This window comes from Mus musculus, chromosome 10 (genome assembly GCF_000001635.26).
Source record: "Mus musculus strain C57BL/6J chromosome 10, GRCm38.p6 C57BL/6J".
Classification (NCBI taxonomy): Eukaryota; Metazoa; Chordata; class Mammalia; order Rodentia; family Muridae; genus Mus; species Mus musculus.
In genome coordinates this window covers 121,904,892-121,931,985 of record NC_000076.6, presented here as the reverse complement: position 1 = coordinate 121,931,985, position 27,094 = coordinate 121,904,892, and the positions used below count along the sequence as shown (strand labels likewise).

The 27,094-nt window shown below is 44.3% G+C and overlaps 1 protein-coding gene across 4 annotated transcripts in view; it reads left to right on the top strand.

Annotated features, from left to right (window-relative positions):
* Srgap1 (SLIT-ROBO Rho GTPase activating protein 1) overlaps positions 1-27,094 on the top strand; it is a 266,921-nt gene that overhangs the window by 115,926 nt on the left and 123,901 nt on the right. For all 4 annotated transcript variants that reach the window (XR_003948581.1, XM_006513140.2, NM_001242411.1 and 1 more), the window contains exons 2-3: positions 477-672; positions 6,008-6,170. Coding sequence is in view for 3 of the 4 variants with exons in the window: in XM_006513140.2 (XP_006513203.1) it covers positions 477-672; positions 6,008-6,170 (359 nt within the window). In the remaining variant the exon portion in view is untranslated. The remainder of the gene's footprint in view (positions 1-476; positions 673-6,007; positions 6,171-27,094) is intronic.

Below are 27,094 nucleotides of genomic sequence, written 5' to 3'. Positions count from 1 at the left end.
ATTTCTTTCTCTCGTGACTCAATGTGTGTTTGCGGCACTGCAAGTGTGAGACATGTTTCTATTCAGATTTGCTATATATTTCCCTCAGTCCCATATCATTTTTTAAAAAAGAAGGCCAGCAGATGTTTTAAAATAAAGCAACCAAGGGCCAGTGGTTAAAGGTGCTTCCACCAAGCTGACAATCTGTGTTCAATCTCTTAGACTTACATGGAGGAGGGACAGAACCAACTCCTACAGGTTATCCCTGGTTTCTGCACCCACTCTGTCATGCACATGTGTCCACATGCATGCACACACAGAGCTATGGTGAATAAATGGATATAACATAAAAAGTAAAAACCAACCTGGGTGCAGGACTCCAGCAGAGGCCATCAACAGGGCCACTCGTGTGACAGGAGTCACTCTGCATGCCTTGCCTGTTTGTGCATCTTGGTCACTTCCATGACATCACCGGGGGAATTCTTGTCTTTCCTCAGAAATCCGAGCCCAGCTGGTAGAACAACAAAAATGCCTGGAGCAGCAGACAGAGATGCGAGTTCAGCTGCTCCAGGACCTACAAGATTTCTTCCGGAAAAAAGCCGAAATTGAGACGGAATATTCTCGGAACCTGGAGAAGCTGGCAGAAAGGTTCATGGCCAAAACAAGAAGCACTAAGGACCATCAACAGTTCAAGTAAGAAAGGCCGTTTCCAGCTGTGGGCATTGCCCTAGGGGCTGAGGGCTTGGCTACCATGCATGGGGTCATAGGTTCAATACCTGGGGTCAGATGGGGAGACAGGGGAGGGAGAAATAAAGAGGGAGGAGGAAGACTTGAGCTATTGGTTCAATACCGGGGATACAGGTAGGGGTAGGGGAGGGAGGGAGAGGAATGGAAGGAGGGAGGTAGTGAAGGAGGGATGGATGCATAGAGACAGACAGACAGACAGACAGACAGACAGACTGGCAGATGGAGCGAGTCTTGATTCAGACTCACCTTTCCAAGGCGATGGCGACCATGTCTTTTCTTCAGACCTCTCTGGCTCTAGACATTTCCTCTTTTGTTTATGAAGTTATTGGCAAACGTGTCCCCATAAATCTAACAGCCTTTCGCCATTCCCACTTATGCTGCATAGACATGCGTTTGTATTTTAAACCAGTGTTTATGAAATTAGCAACTACAGAAAAGGAGCTGATGATATCAGCCATAGTAGACATTTGAAAGGGTGAAGTGAAAGTAGTTGTTTTAAACAAAGGCCTCAAGATTTCTCCTCCTCGTCTTCCTCCCCGCCACACACACCTTTTTCCTCCTCTTTAATTTTTTCCATTTCTTAAAACTAGGTCTCTCTCTGTAGCCTAGGCTAGCTTGGTACTTATGACAGCCCTGCCTGCCTGCCAAGTGCCTGCAGCACTCTTTAATGACTTTTGTATGAAAATCAGCAATAACTTTTGTTTGGGTTTAGTGTTCCTGGGGACCACGCCCCACCTTCACCCAACATGTTTGTAGTAATTATAATCAAAACTTTTAAAAGCAAAGACTTTCGGTAAGAGCTTATGGGTGAGCATGGCTAATCTTTAACATTAATGTACTTTATTACTTTAGAAAGAACATACATGTGATCTGTTCTAGAGACTTACTTTATAATGTAAGTCCCAGGGTCACAGAGGCAAGTAGGAAATCAGAACACAAGTATGCAAACAAGGGCAAGCCCGGGTACCACGGACAGAGGAGGCGGAAGCATGGTCTGTAATGGAGGTAGAGAAGGGAAGGTCTGGAAGAGTGGTGACTGTGTGTGTGTGTGTGTGTGTGTGTGTGTGTGTGTGTGTATGGGGGGGGAAATGAGAATGAATGCATGTATGTGTGTAATGGTGCACAGACATGATGTGCACCTACTACAGAGACCAGAAAGCCTCAGGTGTTACCCATCTGTCCACCTCCTTAATGTTGGGGTCCATGGCTCAAATTCACACACTTGTACCTACAAGGCAGGCACTACCACCTGAGCCATATCCCTAGCCCTAAGAAGAGTGACCCGTAAGTGGGCACATACTGACAAGCTGACTATGAAAGGGAACTGAAGAAGGGAGCCTTGTGGTTAAGAACCAGAAGGGAGGGGTTGCATACCCAGGTTTGTAAAATAGTAGTTCTTTGAGAGTACACTGTCATTGGGGGTGCAGCGTGGCCACAGGCATTAATTGGAGCACACCACAGACTCTTACATGTCTTTGTGGGCAGTTTGGCCTTTGTCCTGCAGATATAGGAATCTTTGCAGCATTTTAAGTTGACCTGACCACACCTTCATTCAAGTGACAGGCAAGGTTGTCAGCTACAGGAAGATAACCAGGAAGGGAGAACACCAAGGGGCTCTCATGATTTGTGGCCTTGTGGTCTTAGCCACCCTAGAGGGAGGGGCAGATATCCAGATGGAGAGATTGTAAAATGAAAAGAAACATGGCCTTATGTTTCAGAAAGCTCAGTGGGCTTTGGAATCTGGAAACAGTGGCACCATAAGCATCCCAGAAGTGATGGTTACAATGTAACTGATGCGCTGGTGATACACCTGGATCCCTAGGGAGGCGAGGGATGCTCCCTAGTCAAAAGAGAAAGGACAAGAAAAGTGAAGGTCTGCATATTCACAAAGGTGCCGTCCCTTAATCCTACAGAAGAGCAGGTGGCAGTGAGGTCTCCACAAGATGAAGATTTATAAAGATAAAGAAAGATGAAGAAGCTAAAGATGAAGACAAGGTTTCCACTGTAGGCCTCTCCTCGTTGTCCTCCGGTTCCAGAGGATAGCCCACCCCAGTGGTAGAGGAAATAAAACCCGCCTACCCTCCCACACAGGGGCAACAAAGAGACCTGCCTGCTCAGCCTGGGGATTGGGGGTGTTACTGAGAACTGGGCCTCTTTCTTCTCGGCAACCTTGAAGTTCTACTTCAAACCTTTCTATGACCTTGAAGCCCTGTTTAAAAGGAGAGCAGCCAGGTTAGCAAGAGGTCATAGCAGGTGGAGGCCAAGCCTGGTAACCTGAGTTCAATTCCCAGAACTCACATGGTGGAAAGAAAATAAACTACGGAAGATGGTTCTCTGACCCCCATGGGCATGTGCCCCTTCAACTAAATGCAATTAATTATTTACGAATGCAGCTCCAAATTGCCTTTGACTTGAGCATTCTTCCTGACTGAATGTAGAGCTGGGGATGAAATAGATTATAAATGGATCAGAAACTCAAAACCCAGCTTCATTAACAAGCCAGCCAGACCTGGGTCTGAATAATGACTACTGCATGACTGTGCAACGTACCTTCTCTGAGCTTTGGTTTTTCTACCAGAAAGCTCATGACAGTAATTGGCAAAGTCTTTGCTGCAACTGGTGTATGGCTTGTGCATGTGAGCACGCATGTGCATAGCCTTTCTTCTTTTTCTAGACAAATGAGTCTTTAGCAGAATCATGCTCGCGCTCATCGAAGCTAGACCTGCTTTTACACCGTTTTGGGGGACAGTATCTGTGCAAACGGTCCTCAGCCTAAAAGTCACTACTGCAAATAAAAAGAGCAAGGCTTAGATCAGCCTCCCACACAAAGACTCACTCTGATACTCACTTTGGTCCTTAACCAATCTTTGGTAAGCTTTAGAGCTCTCTTGTTGACAGTCAAGACACAGTGAGTGGCTGTGGTGAGGATTAAATAGAGTTAACGTTAAGTCTTGATTAGAGCAAGCCTCCCAGATAAAAATAGCTAACTTCATATGCTCAGCACTTACTATGCGCTCGAGGCATGATGGCAACCATTCAAACACAGATAGGGACTCGAGTCATCTTCGTAATGACCTCATGAGACAGGGTATGCTATTTATCCATTGTACAAAGGGTCTGAAGCACAGAGGGGTTAGCACTGTTGTCCCATGGTCACACAGCAAAAAGTAGGAGCTGAGATGAGAACCTAGAACAGGAGCCCCCCACAACCTTTCATTAATAATGATGCAAATTTGAGACAGGCTCTCTCCAAGTTATCCAGGCTGGCTTGGGATTTGGTCGTCTTCCTGCCTCAGCCTCCCAAATTGCTGGGATTGCCCACCTATATCTCCAAGGCTTGAAGTCCCCAGCCTCAACCTGCTCAAGGCATTGGTGAGCTCCTTCAGGACAGAAGATAAGCCTAGTTTAGATGAACACATAGCAATTGCTTATGGGGCTGACTAAATAGAGGATGTCAATTGAAAGGCTCTATGCATCTGCTGTGGGCACAACATTCCTTCTTGATGGTTCAGAGAAAAAAGAATGTCCCAGGTCAGGGCTGGAATCATAGGGTACAAGGAGATTTCTTTCTGGGCCCCTTTCTGGTTGTAATCTTGCTTTCTTTTCCTTTTAGACACAGATTGTAACTCTATTTAAGTCTTTAGGATGGTAAATATTTTCTTTGTATTTGTTTTTGACACAGGGACCTTATTATAAGGCACCCTTGAATGTGCTGCATAGCCCAGTCCAGCCTTAAACTCTTGGCTTTCCTGCCTCAACTGCCCAGATTCAGTGCAATATTAAATGTAGAATCTGAGTGACCCAATGGTAGAAAGGTGTGACTTTCATTTTGTTCCCCCTGAGTTAATGTTCAGTCGTAAATGTTTATGAATGATAAAAACAGTCCATCTTGCTGGAAGAGTTGGCTCAGTGAATAAAGGGCTTTCTGAGCAAACCTAGTGTCCTGTATCCTGATCCTGGAACCTGTGCATAGGAGCACACAAGTATCTGTAAACCCTGCACTCCTGCAAGAAGACGGGAAGCAAAGACATGAGAATCTTCATTAGTTTAAAGGCCACAGAGATAAGTAGTGAGGGCCCCTATTCACACTATGTGGAAGGCAAGGGCTCCCATTGGAGGTTAACCTCAGACCTCAACACCAGTGCCACGTCACACGTACTCTCCTGTCTCTCCCCCCTCTCATGTACGCATGCAAATTAAAAAGAAGATAAATTAGCCAGGTGGTGGTGGCGCACGCCTTTAATCCCTGCACTCAGGAGGCAGAGGTATGTGAATTTCTGAGTTCGAGGCCAGCCTGGTCTACAAAGTGAGTTCCAGGACAGCCAGGACTTTACAGAGAAATCCTGTCTCAAAAAACAAACAAACAAAAAAAGATAAATTAATAAAACCCCACATCTGATTACGTCCTTTGCCCAGGTTAAGCACCAACACTGCCACATTGCCATTTCGTGGGTTAGTTTTTTATAGTCAACAACAAAAAATTGTACTTTTAATTTCTGTTTTCAAGCAGTAACAATTTAGTTGCTCACCGTGTCGGGATGGAGTTGTTCTTTGAATATGTGTGCATGTATGTCTAAGTTTGTGTGACTTTGTAGTTCATTTGGTTTTATCATCTAGAATAAACCAGGATCACTTATGAATCTGAGATGGCTCTGTGAATTTCATTAGGACGTGTGACATGCCAAGAGTCTGCAAAGCTTTGGGTTCCATTCATAAGACTCGACACAATACCATAAAGCTTGGGTTCCCCGGGAATGGTTTTTGGAGGCTGGAGTCTATGCATCCAGGGATTAATAAATAACCCTTCAATTTGTATTCTATGGCAAGCATGCCTAGCCAAATTTCTTTTCCAGCAGTAGGCTGAACACTCAAAGCAGACTTTGTGAGCTGCGGCAGACCGGTCTGTGTGTGAGACAGTAGCCAATAGATTTTCATGTAAACACAAGTGCTTTCCTTAGCAGGGTGCTAAACCTGGGGGCTGCCTAAGGACTGTCTAGGTTGGGCTCCTGGGGCCCTGGTCAGAGGCTGGGAGGCTGTACCAGGGTTTTTGAGCCAAGTTTTCTTTCCAGGCCTGATAAGTTGCAGGATCCCTGCAGGCTGTAGCGTGCCCTGATCTAAGAAACACTCAGACCACAATGAACAGTGGCAGGGCAGCCACATCTACCATGGCTCCTCCATCTGCATGAGGAGTCTTCTCTCTCTCTCTCTCTCTCTCTCTCTCTCTCTCTCTCTCTCTCTCTCTCTCGATCTGGTGGTAACTCTGTCCTTCTTTATCTCTCAGGAAAGACCAAAACCTGTTGTCTCCAGTGAACTGCTGGTATTTGCTCCTGAACCAAGTGAGAAGAGAGAGCAAAGACCACGCCACTTTGAGTGACATCTATCTGAACAATGTCATCATGCGGTTCATGCAGATAAGCGAGGACTCCACCCGGATGTTTAAAAAGGTAGACTCCATACACCCTGCCATGGTGTGCTTCCAGATAGCCACCTGGCCCCAGCCACCTAAGAGACGAGAATTAAAGGCTCGACTGTCCTAAGGACACAGTTTAGAGGGTGAAACCCGAGCATGTGTATCTACACTGTATGCTTGTGGTGTGTATGTGTGTGCACATGTGTGTATGTATGTTTTAATGTATACATTATTATCCACTAGGTATACTTACTTATATTCAGAAAATTAATGAATATTTTATCTGAAGAACATGAGCAAAAGAAATTATTTCGGTGATGGGTACCTGCAGGGTGCTAGAGAAATAGGTCAATGGTTAAGAGCTTACACAAGTTAGCTTATACTTAGAGGATCCAAGTTTGTTTCTGGTACCTAGGTTGGGCAGCCTGCAACTGTCTGTAACTCTAGCTCCTGGGGGACCTGAGGCTTCTGACCTCCATAAGTACCCACACTCATACCCATATACAAACACACACAATTTCACCTTTGTTCCCTCTGACCCCTACACTTAGACAGGAGGGCCTCATGTGTTTCTTTCCTGGCTCACACGTGACCAGGCTTGTCACACATCACACGTGGTCCTCCCAGGAAAATGTTATTGCAATGTCTTCTTAAAGCCCAACCTCAGAGGCTATTCGAGACTGAAGTGGGGGAAAAAAAAAAGTTCCACAGGACCCAGAAAATTCAGTTTCTAATATGTTAGAAAAGCTTCCTCCTTCCTGAATCCATTTATAGAAACAAACAAACAAACAAACAAACAAAACAAAGCAAAACAGCAAAACCCTGGCTTCTGAGTCTCCATGCCATCGTTGGCTTCAGTCAGCCCGCAGCGAGTGCTTTCGTTGTTTAGACATTTCTGTGGAAGACAATAACAGAATTGGAACATTTCCTGTATAAAGTCTCTTCGCCTGGCTTTCAGTTTCTATGTTGAGAGCATGAATCTCCGCTTCATGTTAGAATGGTGTTCCATGCCTAGTCTGATAACCAGACCTTTCTTCCATAACTTTCTTAGCTTCAGAGAAGGGGGTATGCAACCCATCGATTCAGGCTTTGTGTTTCAAAGGGGCCTCTTAAAACAAGAGGATAGTGTCAAGAGGCCAGCTGGAAGGCAGCTCAGCTGTGCTTGATGTGGCCACATTAGATTTGATTTCTGACCTAGAAATGGAATTTGGCGAGTTCTAAGACACTGTATGCTGTGTTAAATAGAGAGAGGGGGAGAGAGAAGTGTTTTCAACAAAGGAGAACTTTCTGTGTTGGATCTAAGACTAGGCAGAGAAATAACATCTTAAATAAAAGAGCTCTGTGTGTGTGTGTGTGTGTGTGTGTGTGTGTGTGTGTGTGTGTGTGGTGAATATGTGTGTGTGTAGTGAATATGTGTGTGTGTGTATATATATATATATATATATATATATATGGAGAGAGAGAGGGGGAGAGAGAGAGAGAGAGAGAGAGAGAGAGAGAGAGAGAGAAAGAGAAAGAGAGTGAGTTTCAACTGAGCCAGGGAAGTGAAGGAATAGTCTTGCTCCTCCATGAGCCCCGTCTGTGTTTTTTAGTGTGGTTATATCTGTGAGCATGTGCAGTAGTAGTCCAAGTGCTAAGCATCACGCTGCAAAGATGGGAAAAGACTGCTCTCAGGAAAGTTGCAGCAAACCCACATTTGGACTTACAAGGCTAGCTCCTCATTTATTTATCCACCGAACAAAACATCTGTAAGCCGTGAGGCTGGCAAAGCTGACGTGTCTCTACTCGCAAAGAACACATTATAATAATCATGCAGTCCTAAGCTAAAGAGACGTGTAGCCCACTGTGGGAGCCTGGAGGTTGGAGATCTTCATTTAACCTAGGAGACAGAAAAGGCTCCAAATAAGAGGCAAGGAAAGACGAGGGGCCTTCCTAGGGCCTGCAGGAACATGTTTGTATGGGAAAATACTGAGTTTGCTGGGACTGGACTGCGGTTCATAGGATTAGAACGGGTGATGGGTAGAGGCTAAGATGGGCCAAATAAGGAGAGACCTCTCATGACAAGGGACAAAGGACTTAACGAAGCTGTAGAAACAAGGATGATAGTCGCCTCATCACCTGCATTTGGCTCTTCTACTTCCTAGTCCTGTGATCTTGGGTGATTGTTCTTCACATTCAAGAGAATCCCTGTCTCTACTCTTCCTGAGACTGAACAGAGCAAGGTTGGGCAGAGGGAAAGCCTGAAGCTCTGTGAGCCCTGAGGCTTGGAGATCCCCTGACGTTGTCCCTTATCCAAGCGGGGAGCATTGGGTTTTAGGGTTTGGAGCCCTTGAACTTGGAGTGCTCTTAGGAAAGGCAACTGCTCCCTTCCACGGAAGGGAGTTCTCCAGGGCAATTCCCAGGGAGGGATCAGATGTGAGTTCTAACAGCCCGCAGCCAATATTCCGAGTAGTTGAGGAAATGAAATCCTAATTTTTATAAAGATGAATCTGGTGAATGCACGGTAAATAAAAATGCAAGCGAACACACGCCGGCTCGTTTGCTATCAGAATCTATTACTCACTAAGACGCTGAGGCTTACGGTCTACGCAGTAGATGCCTACAAACTTGGTTGCTGAGCGGAGGTCCATCCTGAACAGCCTTCTCTCTCAATGACGGCTGATGAGCTGGAGACGCTCGGCCATTACAACCACAGAGACAAAGCTGACTGAGGAACTGTCAGCCTACTAACATGCAAACCCAACGCATGCAGCCCGACCGCAGTCGTGGACGCCACGCTGAAGTCCCGATCTCAGGTCCTTGGACCGCTAGACTTCTCTTTTCTGCTTACTTTTGAGCTGTTGTGTTTTGTGTTTGTTTCGGTCTTGCTGGGGAGCCAGGGCTGTCTCAGAGTGCGATTCTCTCCTCTCGGCCTCTCTGGTGCTGTGATTACAGACCCGCACCACCACATCTGGCTTTTTCTTTCTTAGGCAGCAAGTTTCCAGTTCTCCAGCCGGTTTCCCGATGTTACAGTGCTACACTGACTTAGTCGCTTATTCTCTTATCAGAATGAAATCATTACAGTGAGCCTGAAGTGGCCTTTAGAATAATTCGGGCACCTTCGGTGTGTGCTCCTTTGGGAGAGAGTTTGGGGTGTCCTCATTTTTCAGACTATCTCCTGTCTTTATAGAGCTCTGTACCAACGCTGTGTGCTTGATAGCACTGGCCTCTTAAGTATAATCAGAGGCAGAAGCCTTTTATCCAAACTGTTCTGTCAAATCAAGAGTTTGGAGCAGGTAATTGCAGGAATGCTTTTATATCCAAATGGATATGATTACCAAGAAGGCTCTGTAAGAATTCCCAATTCGATGCAGAGTGGTAGGGACCTAATTCCTCGTTAGATCAGAGCAGTTGTAAAAGTCCTTGCATGGGGACTTGACTCAGAAGAGGTTATAGAAGCAGTTTTATATGAACCTGATATAAAGAGCACCAACCTCTGTGCCCCAGAGGACAGATACTATCTAAAAGCCACATTTTGGGGTGACGGAAGCGTGTGCTCAGGGATGTGAGCTGAAGAGAAATGCTTTCTACACACTCTGTCTTTACTCATAGGTGTGAGACGGTTTGTAGCTACTCCCGACTTTCTTGGTTAGTTGGATGGAGGGGAGATAATTGGTTGTTTTATGAGAATAGTCAAACACTTTTGAGATTAGGTTTTGGTTTGGCTGTAGTCCACCCCTGAGCCCCTGATCATACACTGAGAGACCAGGGTTCTCTGTGTGCTAACACAGAGGCACATGTTCACCCAGAGTTATTGCTGCTCTATTAACAATACTAGGGATGGAGCTAGGCTTGGTGTCTATTGACTGAAGAATGAATAATAAAAATGCAGTACATGCACGTGATAGAAATTTTTTTAAAGGTTTATTTATTTTTTTAATTTATGAGTGCACTGTAGCTGTCTTCAGACACACCAGAAGAGGGCATCCGATCCCATTACAGATGGTTGTGAGCCAACACGTGGTTGCTGAGAACTGAGCTCAGGACCTCTGGAAGAGTAGTCAGTTCTCCTAACCGCTGAGCCATCTCTCCAGCCCCGAGAGAATTTTTTTCATATGCAAACGGGCAAATGAAATTTGCAAATAAGTGGATGGAACTGGAAAAATATATATATTCCATGACGTGAACCAGGAGCAGAAAGACAAATGCCATGTAGTACCTCTCATGTGGGCATCCTCATTTTGACCACTTAGATTTCTGTAACCAACTTGAAGTGCCTTCTGAATCCAGGAAGCTAGGACAGGGACATTGGACTGGGGAATGCTTTAGGGATGAGCACTAGGGGCAGGAAGGTTTCAGCAGGCCAGAGGGTTGGGGCTGAGGAAGAGGAAACTGCAGTAGGAGAGGGCTAGTCAAAACCCACAATTGTATCAAAACTCTAGTGCTGTATGAGCTAATTAAAAAGTATAAGTTTAAAAAACAAAAAAGGAAGAAAAAAAAGGGAGATGCCCCATATAGCTAGATAGCACTAGTCCGAGAACCTGGGGGTGGGAGGGCTACTGAAACCACCACTCCCAGCTCTCATGGGAGAAGCCTCTCTGTGGATGGCTAAGACAGAGATTCACAGCTGGTCCAAGTACAGAGACCAATTAATTGATGCCGGAGTACTCAGCTCTAAATGAAACACAAACACCATCACTGCCCCTCCCAAGGCTCTGGGAACATAACGTGAGGCAGGACAGAAATATTGTAAGAGCCAGAGTCTGGAGAAGACTTCTGTATAACAGCGACTTCTGAGGGGACAAAGCTGTCATACTCATGGACACACAGCGCCAGCTGTAGTTGTCTGTATAAGACACCCCTGTAGTCATTATCCCACTGCTGCTGACATTGCTGTAGACTGGGCCTGTTGTTAGTCCTGGACTGGGGAAGGATTACAGAGCGCTACCACTCCCTGCTCAACAATGGGCTACTGGTGGATTCTAAGGGCGGAGGAGTCCCTGTCTTCAGTTGGGTACCCATCGGTGGGCCTACCAGGCTCCAAAGGGCAGTTCTAAACCCATGCTCCAGCACGTGGTTGAACGCAGTGGGTCACAAAAAGGACCTGAATGTGCAGGAGGGACTGCAGGGAATCGCAGAGGATGATGGGTATGGGGAGGAAGGGTGGAGAGAGTGAGCATGCGCTATAGCGCACATGGACTCATCGGAGACCAGATGTAATGAAAATGACTTTTTTAAAAGCCTGACTAAAGCTATTTGTGGATGGAGGCAGCAAATATGTCAGTCATCCACCCTAAGATCTGAACAGACCTGAATCCTTAGCCAAGTTTGGCCATGGCGGATTGTGTGGCTTAATCTGACAGGGGCGAGAGATGATGGCTAAGATACATAGTCCTTCTTTCATTTTGCTTCTGAGAAAGTAAGCTGTATCTATTTATATGCTTCAATATGAAGGACAGAGACATTTCACGGGGATAAAGCCACGCTGCCAAAGGGAACGTTTAACGTCCGTTACTTGTCCAAACAGATGTTTTAGTTGAAGTTAATTAAAAAAATAAAAATACATACAAACCACTGGTGTACTGCCAACCTCTAAGGTTCTGACCTTGTTTTGAGAAAAAAGTCCACGACGGGCCAATAGGACGGCCCAGCAGATAAAGGTGCTTGCTGCTAAGGCTGATGAAACTGAGTTCGTTCGGGGCTTGAGACGTGGCTCAGCTGTTAAAGGGTAGGCTCAGAACCTAATAAAGAAACGGAGTTGAGTCCCCAGAACCTACATGGTGGAATGAGAACTCCTACACATTGGCCCTCTGACTTCCATATGCTCACTATAACTTGTATGCAACAGCTCACACACACACACACACACACCACGCGCACAAACAGATATTTTTAAAGACCTATACATTTTGAAGTACTGAATATGAAAACTGCCAACCCATTTCATAGTCTTATTTTTTAAAAATATAACAATACTTTATAATAAAATATATAACAAAAATATAAATATATTATTTATAAATTAAAATATAACAGTAATTTCCTTATAGAAATGCAGGAAACACTAACGACATTTTAATTACCCAATTTAACACGATCAGTTAATGATTTGCATCTTTTGAATATTGATGTGTATGTTCCTATGTGTACTATACAAACATTTTATGCTATGCACCTATATATATTTCACACTTGTATATATGGGTTACACTTATTTGCATGTTGCAGATTTTTTTAAAAATTGAGATACAATTGTCACCTGCAGTTTGGCCACCTGCCCTTCTCCTGTAAGACATTAGCATTCCTCACACCTGGATAAGAGCCCTCAGATGAGGACCTTGATGGCCTCCTGGTGTGCGTCACTGTTTGCCTGGCTCCAGCCTTTTCCTGTCACTGGACATTTGAGTCTCTCTGGTACCAGTGACACTCAACTTAGGTTGCATAGTCAGAAGGAATTGCCAGGTCAAGGGCAGCCGCAGACTTTGGCAGCACAGACGTCCTTCTTATCCTTTTGAGGTTCTGGTGTGATGGCAGCCATGACTCCGACTTATCCAATTATACGTTCCCTGCAAAGTAAACGGACTGATCTTTGGTTTGTCTTTTTTTTTATTAGCAGAGAGCAACCAGACATGAGTTAGTATGCTTATGCAACATTCGTAAATAATATAGCAAGAACCTTTCCAGGGCATTTTAGTGCACTGTAGCAGAAGAATTAAATGGTGTTCTGGTGGCCTCGGGGGCAGCTTAATTATTGATACCAGTAAGAAAAGCCCAAGCCAGCATTAACCTCTGGCTCTCTTGAGTCTTAGCAACCTTATGGGTAGCTCGGTTTTTTTCTAGAAGTAAATCATAACTGAACTATTGTTTCTTATAATGGCAGAATCTCCTAAAGTCTTTCTATGAAATATTTTCCATTGGTTTTTGTGAATTACACACCAAGATGGCTGGCCCTAGTACATGCTCTATGAATGGCAGTGGTTGGTAGTTTCTCTTGGCTTCCTATAGTTGCCTTGTCGCCTAGCAACAGAGAGACAAGTGTGACTCACCTGGCTGGAGGTTTAGCAGGTGAGCAGCTACAGACAAGCAATTTGCCATCTGTTCAGAGGCTTCATCAAAGTCTTAGGGGGAGTCAAGCCCACAATCCGCATGTGTCTCCTTGAAAATGCATTACATAATGGTTTAAAAATCCAGCTGAAGTCAGCACTGTTGAAAGCTTTCTCCATATGGTGCGCTGCTTTGGTACCAATGCCCAGACATCAGTAGTGGAACCAATAATTAATTACCTTGAGAATAGTTGCCTAGAAACATCTGAGAAGTTGTTGAGGTTTCTCAAGGATACTTTTCTTCTGTCTGGGACTCTTTGACTTTTAGATCCTGTACATGAGTGTATATACTGGGTAAAGGAGATGCCCAGAGTAATAATTACTTTAGAAACTAAAACCTTAAGGGAAACAATGTGGTCCAGGTCATAACAATGTTTAGTGTCTAATGAGATGGGGAGAGCAATATCTGCAGGAGACAGTTTGTCCCCTAGTATTGTCCATACAGGAGACACTTTGTCCCCGAGTACTGTCTGTGAATGGAGAACTGGCTGATTCTGCAGGGCCTGTTGAAATGTGCACTTTGAATTTTTATTATTAGAGTGAGGAATGAAATGAGATCTTCTGACTGAGAAAGCAGTTGGATAGAGGCTTCAGCTGCCTTTCCTCCTGAGTAGTGTGAAAAGACGAAGGAGAGGCAGGAATACAGAAACTAGAATGATCCTTCTGAATTCAGGTATCTCCTATTATTCTCTCTCCAAACCTTTCAGAGACTCCTGCCTCACCCAGAGGAAGGTCTAGACCCCTAGTTCTGATGACAGATAAATAGATAGATGATTGATTGATAGATGGATATACATGATAGATAGATTATAGATAATAGATAAATGATGGATAGATGATTGATAGATAGATGGATAGATAGATTTATAGATAGATGATAGATAAAAGATAGATAGATAGATAGATAGATAGATAGATAGACAGACAGACAGAGAGACAGACTGAGTCCCTTTCTGATATGTTTCACATTTACTTGTTTGTGTCTCTGCTTCATTTGCAAGGACTTTTGCATTGTTCACAGTAATTGGTGGTACATGCGACATGCCCAACAGATATTTCTTGAGTGATTACAGTAATGGATATAAACTTAACATCTGTATTAGAAACAATCAATCAATGTCATCCACACAACGTGAAACTCAGGGTGTGGTTAGCACCATGGAGGATTTTCAGGGCCACATTTAAACAACACCTTGGTGTGCTGGGAAATCGTACCCCTTCAGAGACCAGGGTCAGCTCAAAGATTGATTGCCTTTGTCACTGAAACAGGTAGTGGTCTCTTCCATGGACCACTGGCTGTGGCAAAGCACAGCAGAAAGTACGGATAGTTATCGTCCAGAAATTTGCCTGTAAAGAGGAAGAGAAAGGATGAAGGCACGTTGGTATTTAAAGAAGAGTATGGGACCAGGAAAGGTTTTGTGTGCATGTGTGAGTTTCTTGCTTTGGTCTTTCTGTCTGTCTTCTTAAACTCGACAAAGTAGCCAAGAGAAGGTACCATAGGAAAAAGGAAAAGCAGGCTGAGGAGAGAGCTCGGTTAATAAGACACGTGCTATGCAAGCATGACTATTTGAATTTGACTCTCCTACAACCCATGTAAAAATGTTGGGTGCCATGCCTGTTCAGTGTTGGAGACGTGGAAACACATGTAACCCTGGGACCCACTGACGAGCCAGCCTAGCCTTCTTCAAATCTATGAGAAATTCTGTCTCGGAAAACAAGGTGGTTGGCTCCTGAGGTTGAGCCCTGACCTTCACAAGAACCTGAATACACACGCGCGCACACACATACACACACACACACACACACACACACACACACATACACACACACACACACACACACACACACACACACACACACACACGGTGTTGGGAAGAAGAGACACACTCCAAAGGCTGGGCTGGGAGAAAACAAATATAACTCTATCAGATAAGGACCCAAAGGACAGACAGGATGATTGGCCTTCAGCAGGGTAGTCTTAGCAGAGCAGATGTCACAGTTGTCATGGCTGCAGACAGTCCCCTTGGTAGGAGGAGAACAGGATGCTATGGGATTCTCAGTTCCAGGTTCTCTGTGCCCGTGGAAGTGATCCCACGTGCTGGGATGTCTGTTGAGATCAAAGAATTTGCAGAAAGAAGAGAAGATTCTATAAACCACACCCTGGGGAAACTGAATTAAAAATATAATTCGATCTGGGAACAGAAGGAGTGTGCATTTCATAATGTTATCTTAGCGGTACTCTTAGTGGTGGCTGAGTCCTACAAGTGTGTTAATATATCCTTATTGCCAAAAAGAAAGAGCACAGACTGGGTCTGGGGTATGACCTGAAATGTCAAAAGGTGACGGAGGAAGGACTGCCGGAGACAGCTGGAGGAAAGCGACAACCCTACCATTTTCTCTGCAGTGAAGATGTTACTGGAAAGAGCACTGAAGTACCCATGTTAAATGAATACCATGCTTTCTCAGCCACACTTGGCCATGATACACTGTACGCAGAACTGGCCCCAGTGATGTTCTGCCTATGTCTGCTGTCAGCAGCCTTACACACACACACACACACACACACACACACCCTGCTCCCCATCCTGGCTTTAGGCGGTGGCGCTTGGGATGGTGGGGAATATGAATCAATCAGATTGTTGAAAGCGCTGAAGTTCACCCTCTCAGGATACGGCTGGAACCAAGTCCTAGTTAACCATCTGGGTGAATGAGACCACATGAAAGGAGACAGACATGCTAAGTGACAGCTAGCCAGCTACTAGACATATGAATTAGAGCATCTTACATCATCCAACTTCCAGCGGACCACAGACGCAAGGGAGAACACTGCCCCACCAGCCCGGAGCAGAGCAATTCCCCAGTTGACTCAAAGCCCCCTGAGCTAAGTGAAATGCAGTCTTGTCCCGCTGAGCTTTGAGGCCCTTGTTACACGGCAAAAGCTTAAATGATACACCAGGTAAATACCCGTGCTCGCCAACAGGAAAAGATGAAATCAAAAGGTAAATACAGGCTCCCGGGGAACGGAGTCAGCACAGTCCACCGTGTCTCTCCCACTAAGTGCGTCCATAAAACCTAAACACAGTGCCTACGGCGGCAGTCTCAAGACTAAGTAGTAGGAGGCAGATGAAAGGCCAGACTTGAGAGATCTGCCAGATCGGCAGTGTTTCCCATATTTTTCCCTTCAGAATCTTCCAGCCTAGATGCCTGACAGCAAGGAGCCTGTAAGCAGGCACCAGACACCAACACAGACCTGTAAATGACGCTTCTACTATGAACCAGAAACAGAGCGGAGACAGGAATGTGTAGCTCCAGTGGCTGCTATTCCCACTTTCTTTGTGGCTCCGTACTCCTGAGTAACAGACTTTGTGCAACGGGTACCGCAACCCCATAAACGTCTTTATGGAGAGAGAAACTACCCTCCCTGGTCGATCAGCTGTTATCCATGCTTAGCAAACACCAGTTTTGGTCTTGGACATTCAGCGTGAGTGGAAGAAATAGATGAAACAGGCTAGGCTAGGCTCCTGACTCTAACTATCAGACTAGAAGGGGGAGGCTAGAAAGCCAAACAGTAATAGAGGTTGCATAAACAGATCTCCTGAATTTCCCCATCCAATGTTTAAAATGTCAGCATTTCTGAAAGAGGAAAAGCGTGATACCGTAATAAATATTTGAGGATAATTGCAAGAAAATATCCCAAATTCAGCAAATGACAAGTTTAGCAACTCTAAATGTTCAAGTTTACTGATTGTAGTCTAGATAAGCCCAAAGAAACCCAAATCCAAGTACAGATAAACTGAAAGTTACAGACAAGAAAAACCGCTGGAAGCAGCCACAAACACAATCACAACACAAACACAATCCTCGCTTTTTGAGGCATACCAGCTCACCCTGTGGGGTACTCTGTCCAACTGTGGGGTGCTCCTTTCTCTCAGAGTCAGCAGCGCCTCCCAGCAGTGACACCCCAAGATGCAGACAATGCCAGATGTTTTCTTAGGCAAAATTGGCCACAGTTGAGAAATAATGATTTAAATTGGGTCTTCAATCCTGCAGAACAGGTATTTTTACTTTAAGGAATTGTTCTGGTTTAGTTTGATGATTTATAATCGTTGAGTTTATAAACTTAAAATAACAAACATGAGACAGTTTTTAAAAATTGCTTTTCATTTAAAGAAGCAAATTTTTAAAGTACTTTTTAGTACCAAATTTGTTTAGGTTTTGTTATTTACAAAAGATCACACCTAATCTAGTTTGGTTGGTTGGTTTTTGGTGTTTGGTTTGGTTTGATTTGATTTGGTTTGGTTTTTTGAGACAGGGTTTCTCTGTGTGGCCCTGCCTATCCTGAAACTCACTCTGTAAACCAGACTGGCCTTAGACTCACAGAGATCGACCTGCCTCTGACTCCCAAGTGCTGGGATTAAAGGCTTGCACTAACGCTGCCTAGATCAAGTTCATTTTTTAAAAGTCATAGATGGGCCAGGAAGATGGTTTAGTGGATCAGACACCTGCTGTGCAAATGTAAGGACCTGTGTTCACATCCCAAGAACCCACATGAAGCCCTATAGCCTGCATCTGTAACCCAGGTGTTTCTTTATCAAGATGGGAGGTGGAGAGAGGAATGCCTAGAAGTGTGTTCTTCTCTCTCTCTCTCTCTCTCTCTCTCTCTCTCTCTCTCTCTCTCTCTCTCTCTCTCTCTCTCTCTCTCTCTGTCCCCCTCTCCTCTTGCAGAGGATCTGGGTTTGGTTCTTAACCCCTGTGTGGTTGTTCACAGCTATCCGTAACCTTAATTCCAAGGGTTCCATTGCCGCCTTCCGACATCTGTAGATACCATCTGCACATACATACGTGTGCAGGCAAATATTCATAAAGTCAGTTAAGTAAGTTGAAAAGCAAAATTATCAAAACCAAAAACAGATGCAGGCTGGCAAGACAACTCAGCTGGTAAAGATGCTTGTTATCCATCCTGATGACCTGAGTTGGGTACCCAGAATCCACATGGTAGCAGGAGACAACCAGGCCTCACAGGTTCTCCTCCTACTTCTACCCACAGGGCTGTGTTTCTGTATAAAATCCATATGTTGTAAAAGCAAAAACAAACTCAGGGACAGGGTCTAAGGTGCTTTACTGTTTAAATGCATTACTGAGAGAAAACTGGAATGGGAAAAAGCTTGCCTACCCAGGAGAAGGCTTCGATGGCGCACGAATCCGGGAATAAAGTTTACCCTGCCATGAGAATTGTGACCGGGACATTTGTCCATCCTTCAGAAAATACCTTGTCCATATCAACTAGGAGTGAACTGCCTTGACTTCTGTTGTTTTAAAGATGTGTTAATATCCTTTTGCTGTTCTGTCCATCCAAATCAGAAATTCTTAAGATTTCCAACTCCATTACACGACTGTTCTTTGCCCAGTTAGGAAGGGATGGGGGACTCTAAACATTACTTCAGGTTCTTGGGCTCTTATTGATCACAGGGATGTAGATGAGGACTGATGCACCAGACAGGGCAGTTGCAAGTGTGTGCCCCCAAGTCTTCCCAGTATCTCTGCCTCTGCCCCATGAAATACAAAGCCAGTGTGTTAGCAGGAGCTGCAAACCACAGTTGTCTGGGAGACAAGGGAAACCCACCCTGGCTTCTTCAAATCATCCTATCCAAGGGACCAGTCATGGGGAATGCTAAGCACAGAGAAAGGAAGTCTTAACATAGGACACAGTAGCTGTCTCCAGACATTTGAAGCCTGCCCCACAGGTAGCCCCACTGCTCACGCTGCAAGGAGTTGAGAATATATGGTGGATTGTAAGTGGAAACGGGTGTTCACTTCTCCCCATAGCAGACCTAGCAATTATGCAGTCTGAGATCTGCCTCAGAAACAGTCTGCTGGGTTGCAGCTCTGCAGCGCTCTCCGGGATGGGACAGACTTCGGTCTCCTTAACGTACTGTTACAAAACACTCGTTTTGACTTCTGTTGGATTGGCTAAAACATTATCTGATTTGGAAAAATGATACAAAGACTGTTTCACCAGCGTTTGAAAAAGCAGAAAGTGGCTTCCTAAGATAAAGTAAGGGGACACTGAGCAGATGACACTGTCACAGCGACAGTAAGAGGTACCGATTATGGAATGCCCGGTGTGTGCCAGGCAGTCTGTCGCACACAAAACAATGGGCAGCTCATCTCATCCTTGCAATGAACATAGTGGGGCAGGCTCTGTAATATTTCCCACTGTAACGGTGAGGAAACAGCTCAGAAAAAAAAATAATAAATGAGATTTTCAGATGCTCTGACCCTGGTCCTCTCTTGAAGACTTGAATTTCTTGTTTGAATTTCTTGTTTTCTCTTTCAATTGGCTGTCATTCCCTGTGTATGACCCGCTAGCCATGAATGTTTGGCCTTTTTTTTTTTAATTTGGAGCTATGTTTTATTTTGTTTCATTGTTTTGATTTCTCTGGTTGTATTTAGTGAGCCAAGTTACAGGACTCTCTTTTTCTCTTCTCCTGCTCCTCCTCTGCCTGTCCTCGGGTTCGATGTCAGTTTAATGCTCTTTAACCACAGTGATTCTGAATGATGCTGTTGACCAGTATCGACTTCGCAGTCGGTGGCTCTCAACCTTCCTAAGGCTTTAACACATCCCAGTTCCTCATGCTGTGGTGACCCCCAACCCTAAAATTATTGTCATTGCTCCTTCATAACTGTCACTTTCTGTTATGAATCATGATGTCATCATGATATAAAGATCTGAAAATGGAGGATATCTAATATGTAGCCCTCAGGTTGAGAACGGCTGCTCTAAAGGAAGGTTCCAACCCAATTCAGTTCTTGAAGATGAATTCTGAAAATAAATTATCTTGTTAAAGAATGATATGGAGTGGTTTTTTGTTTTGCTTTTTTTGGGGTTTTTTTTGGGGTTTTTTTTTTTTTTTTTTTGGTTTTTGGTTTTTGGTGTTTGGATTTTCGAGACAGGGTTTCTCTGTGTAGCCCTGGCTGTCCTGGAACTCACTTTGTAGACCAGGCTGGCCTCAAACTCAGAAATCCACCTGCCTCTGCCTCCCGAGTGCTGGGATTAAAGATGTGTGCTACCACGCCCCGCTCTGGAGTTTTGTTTTGTTTTTTTAATAGTTTGACTAGACATGATTCAGACTGGACCGAACCAGTTTTCTTTGCTTCTCACACTAAATGATGAGGCCCCTTTTCTGTGTTTGCCACCTGGAAACGACTCAATAAATTATTGTTAAAAATGGGAGAAAGTCTGGCTGAGTTTGAACGAATGAAGTTGTATCAATGTCTCCATGATTCTCTGCCCTTTGCATTAAGATAAGCAAACATGCCCACTGGCTTATTTCCCTAGATGGCCCATGCCTACTGGCTGTTGTATATGGAGACTTAGGTCACAGAGCGCCCTGCACTAAGTGATGTAGTGCACTTTACTGTAGACTGCTTCTGACCTAGGTAACTGTGGCATAGCTTTAGTCACAGCTATAACAGGAAGGAAAACCCTCGATTTTCCTAATTAATAAACACCTAGGTTCTTATTTTGAAGAAATACATGGCAATAAGTTCCTGATGAAGTTGTTAACTTAATTTTTGTAAAGTTTAGCATATTAAAAGCTGATCAGAAAATGTATTTATGATTTATGATTTAGTTAACTGTATTGTGGACCCAGCTAAAGTTTAACTTTTTCTGATTTGGGGGGAGTGGGGGTGGAGGGACAAGATCTCACTCTGAAGCCCTGACTGGCCTTTTACTCTCGGTGTAGATCAGGCCGACCTTGATTTCACAGAGACCCTCCTGTGTCTGCCTACCGACCTTATTCTGTCTTTGATTGAGTAGGTCTATTTATGTGGCCACAGAGTTTACAGTTAATTGATTATTCAGTAAGTGACATAAAAAAAGTATTTCCAATTTATTACCATTTTCAATAAATAAACCTGGTATGAAAAGTAACATTTTTCAACCGTAAAGCATTTACTGTGTTAAAAGCTGGCTCTCGGGCTGGCGAGATGGCTCAGTGGTTAAGAGCGCCGACTGCTCTTCCGAAGGTCCCGAGTTCAAATCCCAGCAACCACATGGTGGCTCACAACCATCCATAACAAAATCTGATGCCCTCTTCTGGAGTATCTGAGGACAGCTACAGTGTACTTACATATAATAAATAAATAAATCTTAAAAAAAAAAAAAAAAAGCTGGCTCTCGGTCCTGTTTTTATTTATTTATTTTTGTTTGTGTTTTTGAGACAGGGTCTCACTATGTAGCTCTGGCTGTCCTGGAACCCACTGCATAAACTAGGTTGGCCTCAACCTCACAGAGACCCACCTACCTCTGCCTCCTGAGTGCTGAGATTAAAGGCGTGCGCCACTGTGCCCAGCAGGCCTGACTTTAAAACTGTCTATCACAATTTATATGAATTTCATATCAATTCTGTGTATATTCTAGTTAATTATTAAATCACACAGTTGGCTGAATGTAATGTATAATGGTCCCACCGAGGACACACGTGGGGTTTCCATTGTCCCTGTGTGTTGTGTGCGTTCTAGTGAGTTCATCTGAGCAGTTTCCACAGATGGCAGAAGGACAGGCTGGAGTGAGGAAAGCTGAGAAGGAAGAGGGAGGCAGGGACTCTGAGGAACACACAGCCTGGGCTAGTAAAGGCCAGGGTTTGTGATGAGCCCATTTCCCTTTAAAAGGAAAATACCTTAGTCAGAAAACTAAGTAAAACCATTAGTAAAATACAAAAATGTAGATTAATTAAGACTGCTGGGTCGCCCTTCTCCTCAGCTTCTTTCAGCCTTCCCTAATTCAACAACAGAGGCCAGCTGCTTCTGTCCATTGGTTGGGTGCAAATATCTGCCTCTGACTCTTTCAGCTGATTGTCTTTCAGAGGGCAGCCATGATAGATAGATTCCTTTTTGTGAGCGTTCCATAGCCTCAGTAATAGTGTCAGGCCTTGGGACCTCCCCTTGAGCTGGATCCTACTTTGGGCCTGTTGCTGGACCTTCTTTTCCTCAGGCTTCTCTCCATTTCCATACCTGTAATTCTTTCAGACAAACAGTTATAGGTCAGAGGTGTGACTGTGGGATGGCAACCCCAACCCTCACTGATGTCCTGTCTTCCTGCTGGAGGTGGGCTCTATAAGTTCCCACTCCCTACTGTCGGGAATTTCATCAAAGGTCCCTCTCCATGAGTTCTAGAGCAGTCTTAATTAATCTGGAACCCTGTGATCTTTCAAACACTGGAACACCAAACAGGCAGCATACACCAGCTGATATGAGGCCCCCAACACACATGCAGTAGAGGACTTGCAGGTCTGTGTTCATACAGAGATGATGCACCTAACCCTCGAGAGACTGGAGGCCCCAAGGAGTTTAGAGATCAGGTGGGGTGGGTGGGTGGGGCATCCACATGGAGATGGGGTGGAGTGGGGAGGAGGTGTGGGATGTGGAGCAGTCAGAGGGTGGGTGGGGAGGGAGGGGAATGGAATATGGAATGTAGAAAATGAATTACAAATAAAATTAAATTTAAAAATACAAAATGTATAAAAGTTGAGGAAGAGATATCATTGAAGGTTAATTTTCCTTAGGTAACACCATTTAGAGATAATTTATTTAAATATCATGTCCCAATGACTTAAAATAGAGGGAACAGGCCTATAAACTGCATATGTTCATACCACTGCATATGACCTATAGACTACATATGTTCATACCTTTACATATGATAGTGTTCTACATAGCAGATAAAAGAACATAATACTAAACATTATTAAATGTTTTATAATATACTTTATTCTTTAGCAATTTCATGCATTTATACATTGCATCTTGATCATATCCTACCTCACTCTCTACCTCTCTCCTGGGTACCAGCCCTCTTCTCTTTTCTGTCTATCTCTGTCCCTCACTCTCACACTCTCTGTAACCTACTGGGTCTAGTTACTGCTGCCCTCTGGAATGTTGGCCGTTCTTATTGGCTTGATCTCATGTAGAAGCCGTAGATACTGTGAGTTCATGGGTGTACGGGTCGTATCGTGTCCAGAAGTCAGCATTTGGTCTCCACTTCCACCACTCTTCCAGCACGTATAATCTCCCTACACACACCCCTTCTGCGGAAGGGGGAATAGAAAGGCTGCAGATGGCTCATTTCGGGATGAGCAGTTAACAATCACTCTCACTCCTTTGACCAGCTATGAGGCTCCGCATTAGCTTCTGCCCAGTGTAAAACGAAACTTCTCCAGCCAAGGTTGAAAATGGTGCTGATCCTTGGATATGAACATAAATATTTATTGGGCAGTTTGATAACATGTCTACTTAGCAAAATCACAGTACCATGGTCTCCGCTAGAAACTAGGACCTACTTCTCCATGGACTTCTGGCCACTGGGGTGGTTAGCTTTGTTCACTCCACACAAACTAGAATCACTTGGGAAAAGAGTCTTAATGAGGGGTTATCTACATTGTGTTGGGCTGTGGGCATGTCTGTCTGGAATTAACTTAATTAAGTTAATTGACTTGGAAAAACATAGCCCACTGGAGGCTGCACCGTTCCCGAAGCAGGGGGGCCTGAACTATACAAAAATGGAGAAATAGAGCTGACATGAGCAAGCAAACAAGCAATATATAGGCATGCATTTCTTAGCTCTTACTTGTGGATTGTGACTAGCTATTTGAAGTTCATGACTGTACTTCCCCACAATGATGAGATGTAACCTGGAATTGAAAGCTGAAGTAAGTCCTCTGTTCCTCTAAGTTGCTTTGGGTCAGGGTATTTTACTACAGAAACCGAAATGGAACTAAGACAATGAGGTTTATAGTACCAGACACAAATTCCCTCATGTCTAGTAGCCTTCAAATGCAACTAGAAAGTAGTTGGCTACACCTAACTGTCATGTCACTATTGTCGTTGCGGATGCATCTTGCCTGGAAGGTTGGAATTATAACTTTCAGTGTGCACTACTTGATGATATTGTTATGACTTTTACCCCTTCTGGCCTGAATAGACCCTTACAGCGCTATGAGAGCAAGCCTGCAGCGAAGCAGTTTCAGACCAGCTCCAGCTGGATTTCTTTATAGCTTATAAACAAACTATGTGGTCTTGAGGAGCCTGTCTTCGTCTCTGGTCCTCGATTCATTTAGAGTTGAGCATTGTTCAGGATGGAAGATAAAGATCTAGTTTCATCTACATGGACATAGACGTCTCTGTCAATATTTGTTGAAAACGCTGTTTTTTTTTTCTCCATGGGTTCTTTTGTTTGTTTACACTTTTGTCAAAAATTAGGTGTGTGGCCTAATATCTGGGTCCTCTATTCTACTCCATTGATCTACATGTCACTAGCATGTCTTTTGTGCGGTTAGGATGCTGTTTTCGATGCTATGCAACCATAATATAACTCAATATCAGATGTGGTGGTACCTTCCACAGTATATTCCCTTTGCCCAGAACTTTTTAGAGGATTCAGGGTCTCTTGTGCTCCCCAATAAAGTTTAAGATTATTTTGTCTTTTATTTTTATTTTATTTTGAAGCACTGAGTTCGTGTTTGGCTGGGGTGGCGGTTCTTGGTAGAGTTGGTACAAGGCTGTTTTCACAGTCTTCATCTTGCCAATCCACGGCCACACTATGAGGTATTTCTATCTCTAAGTGACTTCCTCCAGTGTGTTAATATTTTTAAAGAGATAACTTCACAGGCTCTTGGTGAGGTTTGTTGCAGCCTGTTTTGTTTAGTTGTTTGGTGGTGTTATTTTGAGACCATTGTGAATGGAATTGTTTCTCAGCCCTCTACCTCACTAGAAGTCTCACTTGCCTAAGGAAGCTACTGATTGTTGACTGCTAACATTGTAAGCCGCCCCTTTGCTGAACGTATTAACTTCCTTATTGTTTTTCCAGCTGTTTGTGCCTGTGCCTGACACACTTTCCTGTCATTATTTCAAGTTCTCTGTCTGAGATTTCAACTAACTCACTCTCTTTTGAGACAAGGTCTTGTTAAGTAGGTTAACCCAGAACTCATTATGTAAACTGGCCTGGCCTCAAACCCACAGAAACTCAGCAGCCTCTGCTCTTAGAGCGCCAGGGTTTGAAGTGTGTTCCACCATGGCCAGCCTAGCTCCCTCACAGGACTGTAGACCTCATAGTTTTTGGAGAAGTTAAGTTGTCTTTGTTTTCTGTGTACTTGTTTCATATGTTACTGCCTTGAGATTTATATATCTGGGGTCCTTTCGTTGCTCGGTGTATATTTTAAACAGCGATATTCTTTCATCTGGAGTTTCCACAGCATTCAAGTATGATTGGGATTGATAAAGTTGAATGTGTAGTTCTGAAAATAATTCCTCAGTTCAGGAGGAATTCAAAACAATCCCTCCTCAGGAGTTCAGGACGGCTGGTGTAAACCCTATGCTACAGCTGAGAATATTAACTGCAGAACATTCAACACTACCCGTCCATGGCTGCTGGACCTTATCACTGTGCAGGCGTCGTCCCTGGCAGTTAACAGAGACCCCATTACCTTCCATACCTGTTCGACAATAACGGAGGACGGCATGGAGCATAGTCAGACTCAGTCAATAAGGCTAGACTTGGGAATAAAGTACTGTGGTTAAAGGGAGAGCCCATATTAGATCTTTGATATTTAAAAAAGATCATGAAGCAGTTAAAGTAGCTGGAAGGGAGAATTGGGCTGGGGTATGGACTACAGATCTTTAAAGGTTAATGCTATGGGGTAAGTAAAGAGTCAGGGGTAAGGACGAGGGAGAAGAGATATAGGATGAGCAGGGGACGTGCACAGTGGCCAAGGATGACAGTGCGGCATGCCTTGTGGTACACTCTGTGGAAAAACATAAATGGCTGTCCAAAAAACCTGAGCAGTATACCTGCGAGATAGCAGAAATTAAATAGGAAATAAGAATCAAAAAAGATTCTTAAGGAGTGACTTATTAGCCCAGTTGGGGCTGGACTGAGTTGTGAGGTGAAATTCTTCCATGCCTCCAGCCCAGCGGTCCTCCACCTTTTAGCTGCAATCTCAGTCAACAGTCCTTTCACTGGGGTCGCACACCAGACAGCCTGCCTATCAGATATTTACATTACGATTCGTAACAGAAGCAAGATTACAGATATGAAGTAGTCACAAAATAATTTTATGGTTGGGGGTCACCACAACATGAGGAACTATATTAAGGGTTCTCAGTGTTAGGAAGGTTGAGTACTGTGGTAGCCATTCCGCAAGGTACTGGGGAGGGGTTTCAGGGAGCCATTGGTCTTCACAACCTCCATGTTCCCTGTGGGAGAGGGGAGGTTGTGAGGCCCTTCCTGGCTGTTCTCTGGGACAGGCACAGCCTCCTCTGACCTCTCTCCACCTGTGGGTCTGCTCTATGTGAAGAGTGTCCCTTCCCTTGCATCTCCCCGCCGCCCAAAAAAGAAATGCTGATTTTTTTTCTCATGAGGTAAAGGATAGAAAGATAAAAATAGAACTTTACATTTTAGTCTGAGTTATTAAACCTGTGTGTTCGGGGACTGTTCGTGCCTGGGAGGTTGATTGCAAATGACTTTGAGTCTATATGGTTCACACTGTCACGCTCAAAGAGCGACTTTTTCTAAGTCACTGAGCAATGTCACCCTGGCCTGTCAATCCCAGCAGCAGATGTTCCGGAAGACATTCTGGACTTCTTTCTCTCTTCAGGATTAAGCCTTGACTTGCTCCTGGAACCACAACTGTGGCTTCCCCTGAGTCTCCTGCCCGACTTCTGCTGGCCTTGGGGCTTCAGCAAAAGGAAAGCAGCCTCTCCCCCCGCCTGGGGGGGGGACTTTCTTGTGAGGATAATTTCCCCCTGCCTGGGGGGGAGACTTTCTTGTGAGGATAATTGCCTGCTATGAGTTTCATGATGTTTTTTTCAAGATAGG